This window comes from Euprymna scolopes, chromosome 46 (genome assembly GCF_053919585.1).
Source record: "Euprymna scolopes isolate OS-2025 chromosome 46, ASM5391958v1, whole genome shotgun sequence".
Taxonomy (NCBI): domain Eukaryota; kingdom Metazoa; phylum Mollusca; class Cephalopoda; order Sepiida; family Sepiolidae; genus Euprymna; species Euprymna scolopes.
In genome coordinates this window covers 191490859-191516292 of record NC_136527.1, presented here as the reverse complement: position 1 = coordinate 191516292, position 25434 = coordinate 191490859, and the positions used below count along the sequence as shown (strand labels likewise).

Genomic DNA, 25434 nt, shown 5'->3' with positions numbered 1-25434 from the left:
TGACTCGTATAAACCAGCATGTTCCATCAAAGATCTGACAAGGGAGGATGGGGTCTATTAGTCTCCATCCTTCTGCAGCCTTGGACTCTGCTATTGGCCAGTATTTGGTTGACAATCCGTGCTGTGTCGATGGATATAAAATAGAATGGTTCGAGCTGCTTCATAAAGCGGACTCCAGAAACCATTTAAAGATTTTGGGGTCTGTGCCGGCAGAAAAAAAAATATCTAATGCATTGTTTCTCTTTCGGGAATCTTTTCTCCCCCCCTCGTTGTGCCAATGTTTTAATCGTTTTTTAAACGTTAATAAACTTTATTTTAGTGTCCCCGTAATTTTTGGCACATTCAATAGTTCCCCATCAGAACTCTTTACTTTCGACATATATTATTATTTTTACGCTATCGATTTTCTCTTAATGAGATGATAGCTAAAAGAGCTCCCGAAAGACTGTCGCCCATTATATATATATATATATATATATATATATATATATATATATATATATGAGCAAACAGTTAATAAAATATGTTAAAAACACTTTGAAATGAGTTAAAAACATATTTAATCTGAAAAGGAAACACTAGATAAATGGGCAGTCCTTAATCCGCGGAGTTTCGAAGAAATACTCTCCTTCTTATCAGAGGGTAGGAATTGGCAAAATGCGGGATCGGATTTTGCATGCAGAAATATTTGATGAAACAACAAGTAAGTCAAAGATCTCACTTGAAAACAAAATAAGTTAAGCAGAGGGAATATGGTAAAGAAAAAAGTGATTACACATGAATGAATAGTCTGGTGGAAGATAAAAAATCCAGTGACGGTAAAATCCAAATGTAAAACTTCAAGAAAGTTAAACGAATTTCCATTTGTACAAGTAAAATCCAAGGAAATCCCGTAATTAGAAGAAGATGGTCCATAATAATCCAAAGGCAGAAATCCATGGAATAATTCACAAAAATGTGTACAAGGAAAAAAATAATATTAGTAAAAGAAAAATAAGATGGGCTTTTCACTGTACTTTCGAGACATGACTATAAATAAAAAAGATCTGTATCCTTCCTTCTGTGTGCTGAAGCGTAATTGATGTGCACCATCAGGCCATTTGTTTTTGAAGGAATGATTTAATATCAGTGTGCACATCGTACAGCTCCAAACAGGGAAGGATCCAGGAATGAGGTATACTGTCAAAGGACATTTTGTAATGAATCCAGGCCATTAACAGATTTCTTTGTCTTCTGCTTTCTTCTAATATTGTTCTGTTTACAAGGAGTTGATCTTTTGTGCCAAGCTTTTCCTCGTACACCCCCTCTGCTCACTTTCAAGGTAATCACCAGCAATCAGATGGTGGTATGTTGCATTAGGGATTATCCCTGTAAGGAGCTTGTAGGTTGTTGTGAGGCAGCAGATTGGTAAATATTTGCTAGCCATGTGGGTGTCCTTTCCTGCAGACAGCTTCCTTGGTAATTTTTAGAGCTGCCATCTTTTCTTTGTCCTTGTTATCTTCTTTGATTGTATTTATCCAATTGTGTTCTTTATGTACTTTACTGTCCCCATAGAGTGACCTCCAGAAGTTTTCACTCGCTTTTTTTTTTTGTATTTTAATTCAGCAAGTTTTAAGAGATCAAGGGGTTCCTTCCTGGAGCTAACACTTTATTCCATTATGATTTAAATTTATATCCAAGGGCTCTTTTAAGAATAGATACTGTTCCCTTTATGGCTGCTATCTGTATTTCATTACAGCTTGGTCTTCCTTAAATTGCTTCTAAGTATTTATGAAGATTCTTTTTTATTAAGCCAGTTGCTCCTATCACAACCGGTATAATGTTTATTTCTTTCAGAGACCATGTCGTTTTTAGATCATTTTTTAGGCCCTGATATTTTGTTATCTTTTCACCTTCAGCTCTGTTAAGGCTGAAATCATTTTGGACTGTGACCTATAATGAGTGCAGTTCTTTCAAGTGTGAGTTCTCATATGTCTTACTAAGTTTCGTTTTTCAGAAGAAAGATATCCACACACTTTATAAGAATATGGCTTTTCCCCAGTGTGTATTCTCATATGTATCACTATCTTAGATTTTTCAGAACAAGAAAATCCACAGACTTCACACGAATGTGGCTTTTCTCTTTTTTGTTTTATTTTACCTCAGTCGAAGTTCTCAGAAATCAAGAGGCCCACAACCTGGGGCTAACACTTGAAGTCTATATGAGATATATAGATATTCGAATGTTCCATTAAAGTTCTTTATCTCTCAAGCACTGAGTTAGTAAAGAAATTGAGAACACAATTTTCCACTCTCCAATTAACCATTTGTATACATTGTAGTATATCTTTCATGTTAGTCTCTTGGTCTAATTGGATTCCAGGACAAGGATTTATCTAGTCTGGTGGAGTATCCAGCTTCGTGCTATTACTTGAAGTAATATCACTTGGAGAAGGTGCACCATTCCTCGAAAAAGAAAATGTCGGTTAGCCGTACTGAGGAGATCTTTCTCTTTCTTTTGCATTTTTCTTAAACTTTTTCTTCTAGGGGATGGGACATCCAACCAGATGTCTGACATTTACCCCTATTTTAGTGAGTCCAACCAAGAGATCTTTTCAGGATTCTAGCCGTCCCTTTCAGTGCAATCGTTTGTATTTCACTTGCACTTGGTTCACCAGGTATGCTTGTTATGTACTTTTTAAAGTTCTTTTTCATAAGCCCAGTTGCTCCTATTATGACTGGTATAATTGAAACGTCTTTTAATTTCCAATTTCGTTTCATATCATACATAAGTCCTTGATACTTTGTTATCTTTTCCCTCTCAACTCTGTTAAGCCCTGTAAGTGTGCGTTCGCATATGTCTAACTAAAGTATATTTTTCAGAACAAGAAAATTCACACACTTCACAAGAATATGACTTTTCGCAAGTATGACGCCGCATGTCTCACTAAAGATGATTTTCTACAACAGGAATATGTACATGCATCACAGGAATATGGCTTTTCCCTTTTTTAATTTTATTTTACGTTTGTTAGTTTGAAGAGATCAAGGGACTCCTTCCTGGGGCTAACACTTGATTCTATTATAATTTACATTTATATCCGAGGGCTCTTTTAAGAATAGACACTGTTCCCTTTTTGTTTTATTTTACTTCAGTCGAAGTTCTCAGAAGTCAAGGGGCCGACGACCTGGGTCTAACACTTGAACTCTATATGAGATACATAGATATTCGAATGTTCAATTTAAGTTCTTTATTTCTCAAACCCTAAGTTAATAAAGAAGTTGAGAACATAATTTTACTCTCCCCAATTAACCATTTTCATACGTTGTAGAATATCTTTTATTTTGATCTCTTGATCATACTGAATTCCAGGACAAGAATTTATCTAGTCTGGTGGAGTATCCAGTTTCATGCTGTTACTTGAGGTAAAAACCACTTGGAGAAGGTGCACCTTTCCTCGTAAAACCTAATGTGGGTTAACCATAGTGAGGAGCTCTTATTTGGGCAGCAAATACTATGTTATTTTAAATATTTGGTCAGGGTTTACTTCTATGGAAAAAGTACCCTCATGCCAGATTTTTCTGAACACCCCCCTGTACAGAGAGACCTTAGACACTCGAGGACAGTGTCTAGTAGGCATTCAAGAATATTCACAAATTTCACAAGAATGTGACTTTTCGCCAGATTGTGTTTTAATATGTGTCGCTAAATTTGACTTCTCAAAGAAGGAATACCCACATACTTCACATGAATGTGGCTGTTCTCCTTAATGAGCACTTAAATGTCTGACTAAAGATGATTTTCTGAATAAGAATATCCACAAATTTCACAGGCATATGGCTTTTCACTTTTTGTTTTATTTTACTTCAGTCGAAGTTCTCAGAAATCAAGGGGCCCACGACCTGGGGCTAACACTTGAACTCCATATGAGATACATAGATATTCGAATGTTTCATTTAAGTTCTTTATCTCTCAAACACTGAGTCAAGAAATTGAGAACATAATCTTCCTCTCCCCAATTAACCATTTTCATACGTTGTAGTGAATCTTTCATTTTGGTCTCTTGGTCTTACTGGATTCCAGGAAAAGAATTTATCTAGTCTGGTGGAGTATCCAGCGTCGTGCTATTACTTGAGTGAGCATCACTTGGAGAAAGTGCACCATTCCTCGTAAAAACTAATCTGGGTTAGCCATAGTTAGGAGATCTTATTTGGGCAGCGAATACTATGTGATTTTGAATATTTGGTCAGGGTTTACTTCTATGGAAAAAAAGTATCCTTATATCAGATTGTTCTGACAAACCCCTGTACAGAGAGATCTTAGACATTAATAGGCATTCAAGTTCTTTCCCTTTTTCTTGAATTTTTTCTTCTAGGGGGTGGGACATCCAACCAGATGTCTGACATTTACCCCTATTTTAGTGAGTCCAACCAAGAGATCTTTTCAGGATTCTAGCCGTCCCTTTCAGTGCAATCGTTTGTATTTCACTTGCACTTGGTTCACCGGGTATGCTTGCTATGTACTTTTTAAAGTTCTTTTTCATAACCCCAGTTGCTCCTATGATGACTGGTATAATTGAAACGTCTTTTAATTTCCAATTTCGTTTCATATCATACATAAGTCCTTGATACTTTGTTATCTTTTCCCTCTCAACTCTGATAAGCCCTGTATCATTGGGTACACTGACCTCTATTGTGGTCGTTTTTTTTTGTTTGCTCTGTCCCAAATCACTATATCTGGTTTAACAGCTGCGTTTTATTGATATGTACCAGTCGGGATTATGTAGTCATAGTGAATGGTGTAGTTGTCATTCCCAACTGTTTGTTCGGGTATATGTTCCCAGGATTTTTTACTACACTGAATGTTGAGTTTCTTACATATCTTCCAGTGAAGGTATTTGCAAACTCCGTTATGGCGATCTGTATAATAACCATCTCCAAGTAGGACCTTGCAACTAGAAATCAGGTGGCCCATACTCTCAGCCTCGGTGCTACATAACCTGCATTTATTATTGTTGCTTAGACCCTTATTTTATTTTTTTATTTTTCTTCCTTTGAAGATTGTAATGCTGGGTATGGGGCAGCCAAACAAGCTGACAACATTGCCCCGCTTTTTTATTGAAACCATGAGAGCTCTTTTTAGTATCCTCGCTGTTCCCTTAAGTGCAATTGTCTGAATCTCTTTTGCACTTGGTTCACCAGGAATCAGTATGGGTTTTCATATGTGTTCTTATATGTTTCACTAAATGTGATTTTTGAGCACAAGAATACGCACACAGTTCACAAGCATATGGCTTTTCTCCAGTGTGAGTTCTCATATGTTTTATTAAATGTGATTTTTGAGCACAAGAATACGCACACAGTTCACAAGTATGTGGCTTTTCTCCAGTGTGAGTTCTCATATGTGTAACTAATGTTGATTTGTGAGAACAAGAATAATCACATACTTCGCAAGAATATGGTTTTTCTCCAGTGTGAGTTCTCATATGCCTCACTAAAGATAATTTTACAGAACAAGAATATCCACACACTTCACAAGAATGTGGCTTCTCCCCTGTGTGAGTTCGCACATGTGTCACTAAACCTGATTTCGTAGAAAAAGCATAGTCACACACTTTACAAATATGTGGTTTTTCTCTAGTGTATACATTCATGTTTTATAGAATAACGTTATTTACGCAGTAAAAAATTATATTGTATTCTTGTAATTTTAGTCTTAATTAAAACTTTGAGACACGCTACTTCTGTCCTGTAACTATGAGTAATAGTCACACACTTCCCAAAAATATGGCATTTATTCAGTGTGATTTCTCATATTTGTCAGTAAAAAAATATTTTTAGTGCTATAGTTTCTTGTAAAACAGCATACTTTTCTGCAATTTGTGATTTAATCACTTTATAAGTTTTGATGTATTTGTACATTAAACATATTTTACAATTATTAACTTTAAGATATGTGATTTTATCCACTATTTCAGGAAAGATATTACCACATAGCATCAGGAGATGTAAATATTCATATAGAGATCAGTTCTGTCTGCCAGATGAGCCATAATTGTAAATGAAAGTGTTTAAGCTGGAACATCTGAAAATACAAAAATAAATGTAATTTATCATTTTTAATATCACAGTTCACAAGTTAGTATTTTCTTTGTTCATTGTTTCTTATAATATTATACGAGTCATGATTAAAATAAATTTATCTTTGCAATTGTTGTAATCTCTTTGATATAGATTCGAATATTATTGGAATAAACACGCAACGTCTTGATTAATATATAAAAGTTAGTATTTTCTTTGTTCATTGTTTCTTATAATATTATTAGAGTCATGATTAAAATAAATTTCTTATTTTTCTTTGCAATTGTTGTAATCTCTTTGATATAGATTCGAATATTATTGGAATAAACACGCAACGTCTTGATTAATATATAAAAGTTAGTATTTTCTTTGTTCATTGTTTCTTATAATATTATTAGAGTCATGATTAAAATAAATTTATCTTTGCAATTGTTGTAATCTCTTTGATATAGATTCGAATATTATTGGAATAAACACACAACGTCTTGATTAATATATAAAAGTTAGTATTTTCTTTGTTCATTTTTTCTTATATTATTATTAGAGTCATGATTAAAATAAATTTCTAATTTTTCAATTGCTGTAATATCTTTGATATAGATTCGAATATTATTGGAATAAACACGCAACATCTTGATTAATATATAAAAGTTAGTATTTTCTTTGTTCATTGTTTCTTATAATATTATTAGAGTCATGATTAAAATAAATGTCTTATCTTTTCAATTGTTGTAATCTCTTTGATATAGATTCGACTATTATTGGAATAAACACGCAACGTCTTGATTAATATATAAAAGTTCGTATTTTCTTTGTTCATTGTTTCTTAAAATATTATTAGAATCATGATTAAAATAAATTTCTTATTTTTGCAATTGTTGTAATCTCTTTTATATAGAGTCGAATATTATTGGAATAAACACGCAACGTCTTGATTAATATATAAAAGTTAGTATTTTTTTGTTCATTGTTTCTTATAAATTATTAGAGTCATGATTAAAATAAATTTCCTATCTTTGCAATTGTTGTAATCTCTTTGATATAGATTCGAATATTATTGGAATAAACACGCAACGTCTTGATTAATATATAAAAGTTAGTATTTTTTTTTGTTCATTGTTTCTTATAAATTATTAGAGTCATGATTAAAATAAATTTCCTATCTTTGCAATTGTTGTAATCTCTTTTATATAGATTCGAATATTATTGGAATAAACACGCAACGTCTTGATTAATATATAAAAGTTAGTATTTTCTTTGTTCATTGTTCCTTATAAAATTATTAGAGTCATGATTAAAATAAATTTCTTATTTTTCAATTGCTGTAATCTCTTTGATATATATTCGAATATTATTGGAATAAACACGTAACGTCTTGATTAATATATAAAAGTTAGTATTTTCTTTGTTCATTTTTTCTTATAATATTATTAGAGTCATGATTAAAATAAATTTATCTTTTCAATTGTTGTAATCTCTTTGATATAGATTCGAATATTATTGGAATAAACACACAACGTCTTGATTAATATATAAAAGTTAGTATTTTCTTTGTTCATTGTTTCTTATATTATTATTAGAGTCATGATTAAAATAAATTTCCAATTTTTCAATTGCTGTAATCTCTTTGATATAGATTCGAATATTATTGGAATAAACACGCAACATCTTGATTAATATATAAAAGTTAGTATTTTCTTTGTTCATTGTTTCTTATAATATTATTAGAGTCATGATTAAAAAAAATTTCTTATCTTTTCAATTGTTGTAATCTCTTTGATATAGATTCGAATATTATTGGAATAAACACACAACGTCTTGATTAATATATAAAAGTTAGTATTTTCTTTGTTCATTGTTTCTTATATTATTATTAGAGTCATGATTAAAATAAATTTCTAATTTTTCAATTGCTGTAATCTCTTTGATATAGATTCGAATATTATTGGAATAAACACGCAACATCTTGATTAATATATAAAAGTTAGTATTTTCTTTGTTCATTGTTTCTTATAATATTATTAGAGTCATGATTAAAATAAATTTCTTATCTTTTCAATTGTTGTAATCTCTTTGATATAGATTCGAATATTATTGGAATAAACACGCAACGTCTTGATTAATATATAAAATTTCGTATTTTCTTTGTTCATTGTTTCTTAAAATATTATTAGAATCATGATTAAAATAAATTTCTTATTTTTGCAATTGTTGTAATCTCTTTTATATAGAGTCGAATATTATTGGAATAAACACGCAACGTCTTGATTAATATATAAAAGTTAGTATTTTTTTTGTTCATTGTTTCTTATAAATTATTAGAGTCATGATTAAAATAAATTTCCTATCTTTGCAATTGTTGTAATCTCTTTGATATAGATTCGAATATTATTGGAATAAACACGCAACGTGTTGATTAATATATAAAAGTTAGTATTTTTTTTGTTCATTGTTTCTTATAAATTATTAGAGTCATGATTAAAATAAATTTCCTATCTTTGCAATTGTTGTAATCTCTTTGATATAGATTCGAATATTATTGGAATAAACACGCAACGTCTTGATTAATATATAAAAGTTAGTATTTTCTTTGTTCATTGTTCCTTATAAAATTATTAGAGTCATGATTAAAATAAATTTCTTATTTTTCAATTGCTGTAATCTCTTTGATATATATTCGAATATTATTGGAATAAACACGTAACGTCTTGATTAATATATAAAAGTTAGTATTTTCTTTGTTCATTTTTTCTTATAATATTATTAGAGTCATGATTAAAATACATTTCTTATCTTTGCAATTGTTGTAATCTCTTTGATATAGATTCAAATATTATTGGAATAAACACACAACGTCTTGATTAATATATAAAAGTTAGTATTTTCTTTGTTCATTGTTTCTTATATTATTATTAGAGTCATGATTAAAATAAATTTCTAATTTTTCAATTGCTGTAATCTCTTTGATATAGATTCGAATATTATTGGAATAAACACGCAACATCTTGATTAATATATAAAAGTTAGTATTTTCTTTGTTCATTGTTTCTTATAATATTATTAGAGTCATGATTAAAATACATTTCTTATCTTTGCAATTGTTGTAATCTCTTTGATATAGATTCAGATATTATTGGAATAAACACGCAACGTCTTGATTAAAATATAAAAGTTAGTATTTTCTTTGTTGTTTCTTAAAATATTATTAGAGTCATGATTAAAATAAATTTCTTATCGTTGCAATTGTTGCAATCTCTTTGATATAAATTCGAATATTATTGGAATAAACACGCAACGTCTTGATTAATATATAAAAGTTAGTATTTTCTTTGTTGTTTCTTATAATATTATTAGAGTCATGATTAAAATAAATTTCTTATCTTTGCAATTGCTGTAATCTCTTTGATATAGATTCGAATATTATTGGAATAAACACACAACGTCTTGATTAATATATAAAAGTTAGTATGTTCTTTGTTCATTGTTTCTTATAATATTATTAGAGTCATGATTAAAATAAATTTATCTTTGCAATTGTTGGAATCTCTTTGATATAGATTCGAATATTATTGTAATAAACACACAACGTATTGATTAATATATAAAACTTAGTATTTTCTTTGTTCATTGTTTCTTATAATATTATTAGAGTCATGATTAAAATAAATTTCTCATCTTTGCAATTTTTGTAATCTCTTTGATATAGATTCGAATATTATTAGAATAAACACGCAACGTCTTGATTAATATATAAAAGTTAGTATTTTCTTTGTTCATTGTTTCTTAAAATATTATTAGAGTCATGATTAAAATAAATTTATCTTTTCAATTGTTGTAATCTCTTTGATATAGATTCGAATATTATTGGAATAAACACGCAACGTCTTGATTAATATATAAAAGTTAGTATTTTCTTTGTTCATTGTTTCTTAAAATATTATTAGAGTCATGATTAAAATAAATTTATCTTTGCAATTGTTGTAATCTCTTTGATATAAATTCGAATATTATTGGAATAAACACGCAATGTCTTGATTAATATATAAAAGTTAGTATTTTCTTTGTTCATTGTTTCTTAAAATATTATTAGAGTCATGATTAAAATAAATTTATCTTTGCAATTGTTGTAATCTCTTTGATATAGATTCGAATATTATTGGAATAAACACGAAACGTCTTGATTAATATATAAACGTTAGTATTTTCTTTGTTCATTGTTTCTTATAATATTATTAGAGTCATGATTAAAATAAATTTATCTTTGCAATTGTTGTAATATCTTTGATATAGATTCTAATATTATTGGAATAAACACGCAACGTCTTGATTAATATATAAAAGTTAGTATTTTCTTTGTTCATTGTTTCTTAAAATATTATTAGAGTCATGATTAAAATAAATTTATCTTTGCAATTGTTGTAATCTCTTTGATATAGATTCGAATATTATTGGAATAAACACGAAACGTCTTGATTAATATATAAACGTTAGTATTTTTTTTGTTCATTGTTTCTTATAATATTATTAGAGTCATGATTAAAATAAATTTATCTTTGCAATTGTTGTAATATCTTTGATATAGATTCTAATATTATTGGAATAAACACGCAACGTCTTGATTAATATATAAAAGTTAGTATTTTCTTTGTTCATTGTTTTTTAAAATATTATTAGAGTCATGATTAAAATAAATTTCTTAATTATCTTTGCAATTGCTGTAATCTCTTTGATATAGATTCGAATATTATTGGAATAAACACACAACGTCTTGATTAATATATAAAAGTTAGTATTTTCTTTGTTCATTGTTTTTTATAATATTATTAGAGTCATGATTAAAATAAATTTATCTTTGCAATTGTTGTAATCTCTTTGATATAGATTCGAATATTATTGGAATAAACACGCAACGTCTTGATTAATATATAAAAGTTAGTATTTTCTTTGTTCATTATTTCTTAAAATATTATTAGAGTCATGATTAAAATAAATTTATCTTTGCAATTGTTGTAATCTCTTTGATATAGATTCGAATATTATTGGAATAAACACGCAACGTCTTGATTAATATATAAAAGTTAGTATTTTCTTTGTTCATTATTTCTTAAAATATTATTAGAGTCATGATTAAAATAAATTTATCTTTGCAATTGTTGTAATCTCTTTGATATAGATTCGAATATTATTGGAATAAACACGCAACGTCTTGATTAATATATAAAAGTTAGTATTTTCTTTGTTCATTATTTCTTAAAATATTATTAGAGTCATGATTAAAATAAATTTATCTTTGCAATTGTTGTAATCTCTTTGATATAGATTCGAATATTATTGGAATAAACACGCAACGTCTTGATTAATATATAAAAGTTAGTATTTTCTTTGTTCATTATTTCTTAAAATATTATTAGAGTCATGATTAAAATAAATTTATCTTTGCAATTGTTGTAATCTCTTTGATATAGATTCGAATATTATTGGAATAAACACGCAACGTCTTGATTAATATATAAAAGTTAGTATTTTCTTTGTTCATTATTTCTTAAAATATTATTAGAGTCATGATTAAAATAAATTTATCTTTGCAATTGTTGTAATCTCTTTGATATAGATTCGAATATTATTGTAATAAACACACAACGTATTGATTAATATATAAAACTTAGTATTTTCTTTGTTCATTGTTTCTTATAATATTATTAGAGTCATGATTAAAATAAATTTCTCATCTTTGCAATTTTTGTAATCTCTTTGATATAGATTCGAATATTATTAGAATAAACACGCAACGTCTTGATTAATATATAAAAGTTAGTATTTTCTTTGTTCATTGTTTCTTAAAATATTATTAGAGTCATGATTAAAATAAATTTATCTTTTCAATTGTTGTAATCTCTTTGATATAGATTCGAATATTATTGGAATAAACACGCAACGTCTTGATTAATATATAAAAGTTAGTATTTTCTTTGTTCATTGTTTCTTAAAATATTATTAGAGTCATGATTAAAATAAATTTATCTTTGCAATTGTTGTAATCTCTTTGATATCAATTCGAATATTATTGGAATAAACACGCAATGTCTTGATTAATATATAAAAGTTAGTATTTTCTTTGTTCATTGTTTCTTAAAATATTATTAGAGTCATGATTAAAATAAATTTATCTTTGCAATTGTTGTAATCTCTTTGATATAGATTCGAATATTATTGGAATAAACACGAAACGTCTTGATTAATATATAAACGTTAGTATTTTCTTTGTTCATTGTTTCTTATAATATTATTAGAGTCATGATTAAAATAAATTTATCTTTGCAATTGTTGTAATATCTTTGATATAGATTCTAATATTATTGGAATAAACACGCAACGTCTTGATTAATATATAAAAGTTAGTATTTTCTTTGTTCATTGTTTCTTAAAATATTATTAGAGTCATGATTAAAATAAATTTATCTTTGCAATTGTTGTAATCTCTTTGATATAGATTCGAATATTATTGGAATAAACACGAAACGTCTTGATTAATATATAAACGTTAGTATTTTCTTTGTTCATTGTTTCTTATAATATTATTAGAGTCATGATTAAAATAAATTTATCTTTGCAATTGTTGTAATATCTTTGATATAGATTCTAATATTATTGGAATAAACACGCAACGTCTTGATTAATATATAAAAGTTAGTATTTTCTTTGTTCATTGTTTCTTAAAATATTATTAGAGTCATGATTAAAATAAATTTCTTAATTATCTTTGCAATTGCTGTAATCTCTTTGATATAGATTCGAATATTATTGGAATAAACACACAACGTCTTGATTAATATATAAAAGTTAGTATTTTCTTTGTTCATTGTTTTTTATAATATTATTAGAGTCATGATTAAAATAAATTTATCTTTGCAATTGTTGTAATCTCTTTGATATAGATTCGAATATTATTGGAATAAACACGCAACGTCTTGATTAATATATAAAAGTTAGTATTTTCTTTGTTCATTATTTCTTAAAATATTATTAGAGTCATGATTAAAATAAATTTATCTTTGCAATTGTTGTAATCTCTTTGATATAGATTCGAATATTATTGGAATAAACACGCAACGTCTTGATTAATATATAAAAGTTAGTATTTTCTTTGTTCATTATTTCTTAAAATATTATTAGAGTCATGATTAAAATAAATTTATCTTTGCAATTGTTGTAATCTCTTTGATATAGATTCGAATATTATTGGAATAAACACGCAACGTCTTGATTAATATATAAAAGTTAGTATTTTCTTTGTTCATTATTTCTTAAAATATTATTAGAGTCATGATTAAAATAAATTTATCTTTGCAATTGTTGTAATCTCTTTGATATAGATTCGAATATTATTGGAATAAACACGCAACGTCTTGCTTAATATATAAAAGTTAGTATTTTCTTTGTTCATTATTTCTTAAAATATTATTAGAGTCATGATTAAAATAAATTTATCTTTGCAATTGTTGTAATCTCTTTGATATAGATTCGAATATTATTGGAATAAACACGCAACGTCTTGATTAATATATAAAAGTTAGTATTTTCTTTGTTCATTATTTCTTAAAATATTATTAGAGTCATGATTAAAATAAATTTATCTTTGCAATTGTTGTAATCTCTTTGATATAGATTCGAATATTATTGGAATAAACACGCAACGTCTTGATTAATATATAAAAGTTAGTATTTTCTTTGTTCATTATTTCTTAAAATATTATTAGAGTCATGATTAAAATAAATTTATCTTTGCAATTGTTGTAATCTCTTTGATATAGATTCGAATATTATTGGAATAAACACGCAACGTCTTGATTAATATATAAAAGTTAGTATTTTCTTTGTTCATTGTTTCTTAAAATATTATTAGAGTCATTATTAAAATAAATTTCTTAATTATCTTTGCAATTGCTGTAATCTCTTTGATATTGATTCGAATATTATTGGAATAAACACACAACGTCTTGATTAATATATAAAAGTTAGTATTTTCTTTGTTCATTGTTTTTTATAATATTATTAGAGTCATGATTAAAATAAATTTATCTTTGCAATTGCTGTAATCTCTTTGATATAGATTCGAATATTATTGGAATAAACACGCAACGTCTTGATTAATATATAAAAGTTAGTATTTTCTTTGTTCATTGTTTTTTATAATATTATTAGAGTCATGATTAAAATAAATTTATCTTTGCAATTGTTGTAATCTCTTTGATATAGATTCGAATATTATTGGAATAAACACGCAACGTCTTGATTAATATATAAAAGTTAGTATTTTCTTTGTTCATTGTTTTTTATAACTTTATTAGAGTCATGATTAAAATAAATTTATCTTTGCAATTGTTGTAATCTCTTTGATATAGATTCGAATATTATTGGAATAAACACGCAACGTCTTGATTAATATATAAAAGTTAGTATTTTCTTTGTTCATTATTTCTTAAAATATTATTAGAGTCATGATTAAAATAAATTTATCTTTGCAATTGTTGCAATCTCTTTGATATAGATTCGAATATTATTGGAATAAACACGCAACGTCTTGATTAATATATAAAAGTTAGTATTTTCTTTGTTCATTGTTTCTTAAAATATTATTAGAGTCATGATTAAAATAAATTTCTTAAATAACTTTGCAATTGCTGTAATCTCTTTGATATAGATTCGAATATTATTGGAATAAACACACAACGTCTTGATTAATATATAAAAGTTAGTATTTTCTTTGTTCATTGTTTCTTAAAATATTATTAGAGTCATTATTAAAATAAATTTCTTAATTATCTTTGCAATTGCTGTAATCTCTTTGATATAGATTCGAATATTATTGGAATAAACACACAACGTATTGATTAATATATAAAAGTTAGTATTTTCTTTGTTCATTGTTTTTTATAATATTATTAGAGTCATGATTAAAATAAATTTATCTTTGCAATTGTTGTAATCTCTTTGATATAGATTCGAATATTATTGGAATAAACACGCAACGTCTTGATTAATATATAAAAGTTAGTATTTTCTTTGTTCATTGTTTCTTAAAATATTATTAGAGTCATGATTAAAATAAATTTCTTAAATAACTTTGCAATTGCTGTAATCTCTTTGATATAGATTAGAATATTGTTGGAATAAACACGCAACGTCTTGATTAATATATAAAAGTTAGTATTTTCTTTGTTCATTTTTTTAAAAAATATTATTAGAGTCATGATTAAAATAAATTTATCTTTGCAATTGTTGTAATCTCTTTGATATAGATTCGAATATTATTGGAATAAACACGCAACGTCTTGATTAATATATAAAAGTTAGTATTTTCTTTGTTCATTTTTTCTTATATTAGAGTCATGATTAAAATAAATTTATCTTTGCAATTGTTGTAATCTCTTTGATATAGATTCGAATATTATTGGAATAAACACACAACGTCTTGATTAATATATAAAAGTTAGTATTTTCTTTGTTCATTTTTTCTTATAATATTATTAGAGTCATGATTAAAATAAATTTATCTTTGCAATTGTTGTAATCTCTTTGATATAGATTCGAATATTATTGGAATAAACACGCAACGTCTTGATTAATATATAAAAGTTAGTATTTTCTTTGTTCATTTTTTCTTATATTAGAGTCATGATTAAAATAAATTTATCTTTGCAATTGTTGTAATCTCTTTGATATAGATTCGAATATTATTGGAATAAACACGCAACGTCTTGATTAATATATAAAAGTTAGTATTTTCTTTGTTCATTTTTTCTTATATTAGAGTCATGATTAAAATAAATTTATCTTTGCAATTGTTGTAATCTCTTTGATCTAGATTCGAATATTATTGGAATAAACACGCAACGTCTTGATTAATATATAAAACGTAGTATTTTCTTTGTTCATTGTTTCTCATAATGTTATTAGAGTCATGATTAAAATAAATTTATCTTTGCAATTGTTGTAATCTCTTTGATATAGATTCTAATATTATTGGAATAAACACGCAACGTCTTGATTAATATATAAAAGTTAGTATTTTCTTTGTTCATTGTTTCTTAAAATATTATTAGAGTCATTATTAAAATAAATTTCTTAATTATCTTTGCAATTGCTGTAATCTCTTTGATATAGATTACAATATTGTTGGAATAAACACGCAACGTCTTGATTAATATATAAAAGTTAGTATTTTCTTTGTTCATTTTTTCTTATAATATTATAAGAGTCATGATTAAAATAAATGTCTTATCTTTGCAATTGTTGTAATCTCTTTTATATAGATTCGAATATTATTGGAATAAACACACAACGTCTTGATTAATATATAAAAGTTAGTATTTTCTTTGTTCATTATTTCTTAAAATATTATTAGAGTCATGATTAAAATAAATTTATCTTTGCAATTGTTGCAATCTCTTTGATATAGATTCGAATATTATTGGAATAAACACGCAACGTCTTGATTAATATATAAAAGTTAGTATTTTCTTTGTTCATTATTTCTTAAAATATTATTATAGTCATGATTAAAATAAATTTATCTTTGCAATTGTTGTAATCTCTTTTATATAGATTCGAATATTATTGGAATAAACACGCAACGTCTTGATTACTATATAAAAGTTAGTATGTTCTTTGTTCATTGTTTCTTAAAATATTATTAGAATCATGATTAAAATAAATTTCTTATCTTTGCAATTGTTGTAATGTCGTTGATATAGATTCTAATATTATTGGAATAAACACGCAACGTCTTGATTAATATATAAAAGTTAGTATTTTCTTTGTTCATTGTTTCTTAAAATATTATTAGAGTCATGACTAAAATAAATTTCTTACTTATCTTTGCAATACATTTCTTATTTTTTCAATTGCTGTAATCTCTTTGATATAGCTTCGAATATTATTGGAATAAACACACAACATCTTTATTAATATATAAAAGTTCTTACGTTCTGTTGTTTTTTGTGCATTACTTTGCATATAAATAGGCTTAGCCCCAAATGACGTAATTAAAAGAATATAGTTGAGATAATAAGTCGAGTTATCGTTTCCAGTCGCTGAGTATTATGGCTCATTGTTGTTGGCCCATATTCTTACCTCGAGCACATTTTATTGGTACATCTTCAGTAGTTGACACTTTTCTTTATGTAAGCTTCTATGTATTTAGTGCTCGAGGTGAGAATATGGCCGAACAATGACGAGGCAAAGGTACCACTTGGCGAATATAAAATATATCTATTACCTATTGGGTATTAATGGACCAACCAGCCAAGCTGCAGATTCATTCCGTATTCATATGGATGTAAAATTATTTGTAATCATAAGTATTTAACTTATCATTGTGTTGAATGCTTTATAATTAAATATTGTTATATAGAGGTTTCATTAGTATTGTTATTGTTCGTATTATTAAGTGCATGTTAGAGTCTTTGAGACAGTCTTATGAAAAGTTATGTTGAGAGAGGCTTAGTTTTATTACGAGTGATGTTGTAAGGAAGAGATGTTGAGAGACTTAGAGAGATTGTTCGTTTTATGACGATTCATATATATGAAAAAATGTTCGTTACTTAGAAGTGTTGAATGAGAAGCTCTTTGAGTGAGGAGATAGTGTTCAGACAGTCTTAGTGTAGACATGAGATGTAGATGTCAAAACATTTTATAACACGATATACAGACATATAATACAATTTTCACTTTACCTTTTCGGCAGAATCACAACACAAAGACGACGTCTACAAAAACACATGATGGTTTTATTTCTTCTCACGACCGACCGTGGTTTTCATCATCAAGAATTCAAAGCTTCACATATTAAGTTTCAAAGTGACCGTCTCGCTTCTAGACGTTCGAATGACAATGCAGACTATCGTCTGTCGTTCTCAAAACTCCCTCTGAGTTTCTCTCAGTTTCTCCTTTCTTTTCTCTAAAGTTTTTCTATCTCTAGAACTTTCTATTTTCCATGACGTCATACACACGTGTTCTGGACATACGTGTCCAAAACTTTTCCTTTTTTTACAAATGGAATTTTAACCTATACTCAGTAACCTGTATTTCCAATATGTTAAAAGCATGTTTATTAAATTATCTTGTAGCTGCATTCTTTCAATTGAATTTTCATAACAAAATTGACAGTGCACATTCTTTTCTTGAAACCATTTTATCTCTATTCTAAACAATCGTTTGTTTTACATTCCTTTTTTTCTAATTCTCACACGTAATCTATTTCTTAACCTAAATTACGAGGTTTGAATTTCGTCTATTGCTATTTCATTTTCATTTTAACTAAATCTCTCTATTTTTATACTTACACGTAAAGGTGACAGCCCTTATCATGTAACAATATTAATGAGTATAAATATTTAAATTACAGATAATAAGTGTTTAACCTCAACGTATTATTTACGTTTAATGCAAACCATTTTTGACAATATCCCAAACATATAGATTGATTCTGTTATTTTTTTGTCTTGGTACATTTTGTATTGATTTTCATATATTTCACAATTGATCAATTTACAAACTAATGATTTTTATATGAAATATCCGTTGAACTCTAATTCATGTGAAGCTTAACATTACACACGCATATAGATTAAGTCTTTGATTTTCTTTGCTTGGTACATTATGTATTGCTTTGCATATATTTCTCAGTTTCTCAATTATACTATTTCAAGCTAATGATTTTTCAAAGAAATGTCTGTTGAACCCTAATTGCCTACAAAACCCATATTAAAACCTGCATTGTTGAACTCTAATTCATATGAAGATTACAATTATTTTGTAATAACAGGCATTTAACTTATTAACATGTTAAATCTTTTATCTTAAAATATCAGTAAGATTTTATTTTAAAACTACTAATAACAGATAATAAACACTTAATGTGATTCCAGTCAGTTAACTTGCTTTCATATAGAAATCGCTACTAACAATGTGTATTTTTATTTTGGGACGATTTTTCAGTAATATAGAAACTTTTTTGTTACTAATTAACCTCCATTAAAGAAGAGTCTCATTCAAACAAAACAAGACGCATATATTTCTTCATATCACATTTAAATTTCTGCATGATCATACAGTCAGAATAACTAGAGAGAAAATTTAATTAACGACTTTATTCCTTTCTTCGATAAGTCACAATGAAAAGGGAAGAGGGAAAAACATGAGATAAAAATCGACAGAAATTATTTTAAAACATGAAAGTAATGGAATAAAATATGATAAGAAAAAAAAATATGATAGAGAAAAAAGAAAAATAGTTTTCAAGGCTTTGATCTTTGAAAAAAGTTGTATTTATGCACTAAATGTTCAACATTGATATAATAATGTACAACATAGATATAATAATGTTCAACATTGATATAATAATGTGGCGATTCAGAAGTATGGGCGACCCTTAATCCAGTCAAACTTGTGTCGGGTAGAAATTTTGTTTTGACAAAAAAAGGGTCCGGTTACCAAACAAATAAATAAATTAGCATGAAAAAAAATGTTAAACTTTTTGTACTTAATTATATTCAAAATAAATAAGTAATTCTTGAGTTTTAATAGAATTCAATGTTTTTAATGTTTTTAATAGAATTCAATGTTTTTAATGTTTTTATAATAGGATTCAATGTTTTTAATGGTTTACTTTAATAAGTATTTATTGATTTTTATGCTTATTAGAAAAATAGATTGCATTTTTATATTTCTGTATTTATTTTGTAAAATAGAATACAATGTTTTTTTTTATACGTTTTTGTATTATTATTGCTTTTTAAATAGATGAACATATTTATTTTTATTTTTGTATTATTTTTCTTAGAAATTAAAATACAGTATTTTTCTTATTATTTTCTGAAAAATAAAATACAATGATGTTTTGATTTTTTCTATTATTTTTTGAGAAAGATTGAATGTTTTTATTACCATTTTTCGAAACATAAAATACAATTTTGTTTTTGAAATAATTTTTTTAATTAATAATTTTTCGTATTGTTATTATTTTTTTGCTTTTTTGTATCATTTTTTAAGAAAATAAATAAATGATTTTTAAAATTGTTTTAAATATTTTTTGAGAAAAATGAATGTTTTTTACAACATATAAAATACAATTTTTTTTTTAAATAATATTTTTTTGAAAAATAGAAGACAATGAATATTTTTCGCATTATTATTTTTTTTAAATAATAGAATATAATGTTTTTTAGTCGTTTGAACCTGGTTTATTATTATAAAAATTACTTTAATAAATATTTATTGACTCCAAACGATATAAGGAACTAATTCAAAAAACCTGGATTAACTGTTTGTTTTTATGTGTTGAAATATTTTTTTTGAAAAATAGAATAAATTGATTATTATTATTTGTAAATAATAGAATAAAAAAATTTTTTCGTGGTTAAATCTCTTGTATTATAAAATATATTACTTTATTAAATATTTATTGATTCCAAACAATACGAAAGTAGTTCAGAAAACCTGGGTTAACTACCTTAAAATTCTAGAATGACTAAGAAATGGAAATATCATTTAACATGTAATGTTAATTTTAAAAAAAATATCCACTTTAAAATTCTACAAAATTTCTCGCCTCATTCCTATGAAATCACCTTAATAATGTGGAATATATTTTTTAAGGATGGAGGATTTGAACAAAGGGTTTTATCTGAGAATTTATTCATTCATTTTATTTTTGTGCGTGCCTCAACATTTTCTTTCTAAGCAAAAATATTCTTGTTGTAAATAAATTTAAAAAAAAACACTTAAACATGGTTGCCAACACATTTCAACTAAAACAGGAAGTTTGGTTTTGTAAGCGGAACAATTAATCAAGTTTCTACTTTTAACAGTTGGCAGTTTCGAATCGACAATAAGATTATTATTTAGAAAACCATTCTTAATATAGAGAGAAGGGTATTTTGTAACTATTATGTACTTTCACCTAACAATTAAATAAAAATATCATAAAAATTGTACTTGCAAATACTATTTAAAAACAAACAGTGTATGCACAAAAAAGCACTGTGGAGTTATATGCAAGTCCCATAAAATGGCCGACATGAAACGGTCATCTAAAGAGTTCTCATAATCGCTCAAAATCGAAAATACAAACAAAATATTGAAAAAATCCAATAAATTTCACAATAAAACTTTTGTGCAAAGGTTTGTAATGCCCAACAATATTTTTACAGTATCTTTTTGTTTATTAAATTATCTTGAATTTATTAAATTGTTAGATGAAAGTACAAAATACTTAAAACATGTGGTCTTCCCCCCCCCTCAAATATAAAAACGCAAAATTCGACAGGATTTTAGGAGCGTTGAAAACGAAAATAACTTTTAAAATTATAGGAAACAAGTCGTTTCCAAATTATGAAGAAATTATAGTTTCAAAAAGTGTGGGATCATTTTTCTATATTAATTTACCGTAAAATGAGCACCTACTTTATGGCCACCTTTTATTTGGGAAGGGGGGTTAAACTTGCCTTCTAAGAGTTTTTGGTGTGCTAAAAACTAATATCGCATTTAAATTTTCAAGTACCGAAAAAAAAAAAAAAAATAAACAAACAAACAAAAAAAACGAAAGTGTTTCGTTTCATATTTTCATTTCCGGTGCGATGTTTTGCTGTTTTAATTCGAATTCAAGGGAAACTATTTCCTCGAACCGAATTACACCCATGATAAGTAACCAGTCAAGGTTACCGTGTTTTGTTTTTGTTTTTTTTTTTCATGTTAAAACAAATAAAAACCGAAGAAGCAGTTTTTACGATCAGTTGTCTAACAATTCAACCAACTTTAAATTAAATCATTGTATTGATGACAAACATTAGTATTTTCTCAGAAATCACACAAGTTTTACTTAATTACGTATATTTTTTACCAAAATATAAATCTGGAATTAAATAAAATATATTTTAGATTTTTTAATCGGGAATTTATATATATATATATTTTATAAAGCATGGCTGAATTAATACTTTTATTGGGTTGCAAATTAAAAACAACAAAAAAAAAACAACAACAACAAACACTTATATTAAAGTTTAAGATTATTTTTTTAAATTATTGAATGTAATTTTTAACAAGTTTTTAAAAAAACTTACCTTTTACTCCAGGAATTAAGCTCGAGTTTTCATTTGTGTTCAAAACAGGAAATTTGTTTTGTTTGTTAGGATTTCTTTAGTAAATTGATACAACTTTTGTTTTGTGTGTCGGATTCGTTAAGAAATAAAATATATGAAAATATAAAAGAATAAAATTAAAACATTAAAAACACGATTTAAACGTGTAATTATTTAAAGAGAAAATCAACTGCTGAAGACCACTGAATTAAGGTTACAGTAACACGGTGTAATCATTATTTCGTTCCTCGTGTAAAAATGTCAATTAATTAGGTAAAATAATCTAAAAAAAAAACAACTCATCCAAATGAAAATTACACCAGGAAACTTATTGTTATTAAACCTGACTTGATTAAATTTACGATAACTTTCCTGTTTTTGCTTCTTATGTTCACGTGAGACATGTTTCGCATTATCATAAATATGGGAGACACAAAGGCTTTACTTGTCATGAATCGCACATTTCCAGGCATTACCTCCTCCTTTGAAAGAAAACTAGCTGACTGTTAAAAGCTGAGACGACACCACTCAACGCTGCTTCTCCGTAATTTAATCATTTTTTTTTTTTCAGCTGAGAATGTCTCCTCAAGTAAGTAGTTCGTTCTGTATGAAACGTTGGGTGTGTTTTACTATACACGTTTATTCGAAAAAGTTGTCACAAAACAAATATAGAACAAATAAATGTTATCAAAGGTAATATAAGTTACTTTTCTTCCTAACTGGATATGTTTTTAGTGTTTATATTTAATGTAACATGTTTATTCAGCTCGAAAAACATACAGTGTTTACCCATGTATTGGAAATTTAAAATGGTGGCCGACTCTCTCTCTCTCTCTCTCTCTCTCTCTCTCTCTCTCTCTCTCTCTCTCTCTGAGACGGTAAGTTTGTGAAAAGGAGTTATAAATAAAAAAACAGTCAAAATATTGTTAAAAACCCGCCGAATATATGTCAGCCTATGTCACAGTAACGTATATTGAGCGAGTTTCTATTTGTTCTATATTTGTTTTGTGACAACTTTTTCGAATCTATGTGCACAGTAAAACAAACCCGAAACGCTAAATGGTTAAATATGTTTAATCTTCGCAAAATCATACACTCATAAAAACCAATTGTTTGTGTTTCTTTTTTCTTTATGGTTTTTAACCTTTTTTTTTTTCACGGTTAATAAATTTGTGTTTAAAATAAATTATGTTTTAGTGTTTTTGATTGTTTTGAAATTGTTTTGAAATTTGTTTATTTGACTATTGATGTTTGTATACGTTTTTATGAAATGTATATATGTATTCGGAAACAGAACAGTAAAATGAAAGTGTAGTAACTGTTCCTTGTCCGTATACTTATAACACCCATGTTTAGCATGATCGTTATTATGGCAAATTAAGGCTTTTCTTGTTTAAATCGGACATAATTTAGCTGAGTCTTACGAGTTGTATCATCCTAGGCATTATTATTATTTTTTTTTTTTTTTACACAGTGATCACCACTTCTCAAGGCCCGGAAGCCACTCAGGGATAAGGGTTATTGCAAGTACATTACGTTAGTGTGGAGATTTGATGAAGTGTTTACTTAAGGGGGCGGTTCATTAGGAATTTGTTAACATTGGACTTGAAGACATCCAAGTTGTAGTCCGGTGGGAAGCAGGCAGACGGAACAGAGTTCCACAGGCGTGCAGTTCTAAGAAAGAAGCTTTGTTCATGCATGGAATCCGCGTTTTGATTTCGGCACAGATATAGAGTGGTATTTCCTCCTTTCACATGGAGATGATGGCTTAGAAATATAAAACGACCATTGTTGTTTGTTATATATTATTTGTTCATGTCAAAATGTCATGTCAGTTAAATTGTCTTTTCACCATTTTTGTGATTCATTTTTGTATGTCATGAATAGCACATTCCAAGGTATTACCTCCTCCTTTGAAAGCTAAGACGCCACCATTCAATACGTCAACACTGCTTCTCGGTAATTTTTTTTTTTTCAGGTGTGGATCCCCCTTCAATTAAATAGCTCGTTCTATATGAAACGTTAAATTGTTAAATATGTTTACATTTTCACAAAATCGTAAACCCATAAAAACCAATTGTTTATGTTTTTTTCTTTCTTTATTGATTTTAACCTTTTTTCACGGTTAATAAATTTGTGTTTAAAATAAATTATGTGTTATTGTTTTGAAATTGTTTCTTAATTTCATTCTGGGACTTTCACGTGCGTGTTTAAGTTGACCTAATTATTAACGCTAACTTTCTGGCTTTTTGTCTGGGTCAGTTTGACCTTGCTTTTCAAATTTAAACTTTCACGTTTTTTTTTGTTTAACCTTAATTTACTTGATTCTTCCGGCCTTGGCAGACGTGTTTTAAATATTCTCTCCAGTGTCTTTTCTGTGCCCATTTGAACTTTTCTTTTAATTATTTTGAACTCAGTCTATTTGTGATTTTTTGCCTTTTGGATCATTTTGGACCATTTGGAACTTACCTGTTGGATTGGAAGTTTTTAATTCGACCGTGTTTGGATTTTACCATTCTTGGATTTTTTACCCTTCACCGGACTATCCATTCATGTGAAATCTTTTTATCATTTTCTCTTTTACCTCACCTTTTTTTTTTTTTTTTTTTTTAACCAAGTAAGATCTGTGACTTACTTGTGGTTTCATTATATACTTTTACATGCAAAATCCGATCCCGCATTTTGCTAATTCCTGACCCCTGATGAGAAGAAGAGTATTTCTTCGAAACTCTGTGGATTAAGGACTATCCCCTTGTGCTTCCTTTTTAAAATTAAATATGTTTTTAAATATGTTTTTAACTCTTTTTCAAGATGTTTTTTTAACATGTTTTATTAATCATTTGTTCATATATATATATATATATATATATATATATATATATATATATATATATATATATATATATGTGTGTGTATGTATATATATGTATATATATATGTATGTATATATATATGTATGTATATATATATATATATATATATATATATATATATGTATGTATATATATGTATATACACTTGTGCCCGATATTATTCATACCCCTCGGATCTTTGAGATTTCTATAAGAATATTGCTCAAACCAGAAGGTAGACACTATTAAAGGGATTTCAAACAATAAATCAAGCATAAGCATTTAATTTAAACTCAACAAATAAATAAATTATGCAAGTTTGAAACAGTATACAAAGAAAAACAATAATGGCACTAGTTCAAAATTATTCATACCTCTCT

At 27.0% G+C, this 25434-nt stretch overlaps 1 protein-coding gene across 1 annotated transcript in view; it reads right to left on the bottom strand.

Annotated features, from left to right (window-relative positions):
* Positions 1 to 5174: 5174 nt before the first annotated feature.
* LOC145270307 (uncharacterized) overlaps positions 5175 to 25434 on the bottom strand; it is an 80385-nt gene continuing 60125 nt past the window's right edge. The window contains exon 3 of the mRNA XM_080125954.1: positions 5175 to 5618. Within this exon, the coding sequence (XP_079982080.1) occupies positions 5175 to 5618 (444 nt within the window). The remainder of the gene's footprint in view (positions 5619 to 25434) is intronic.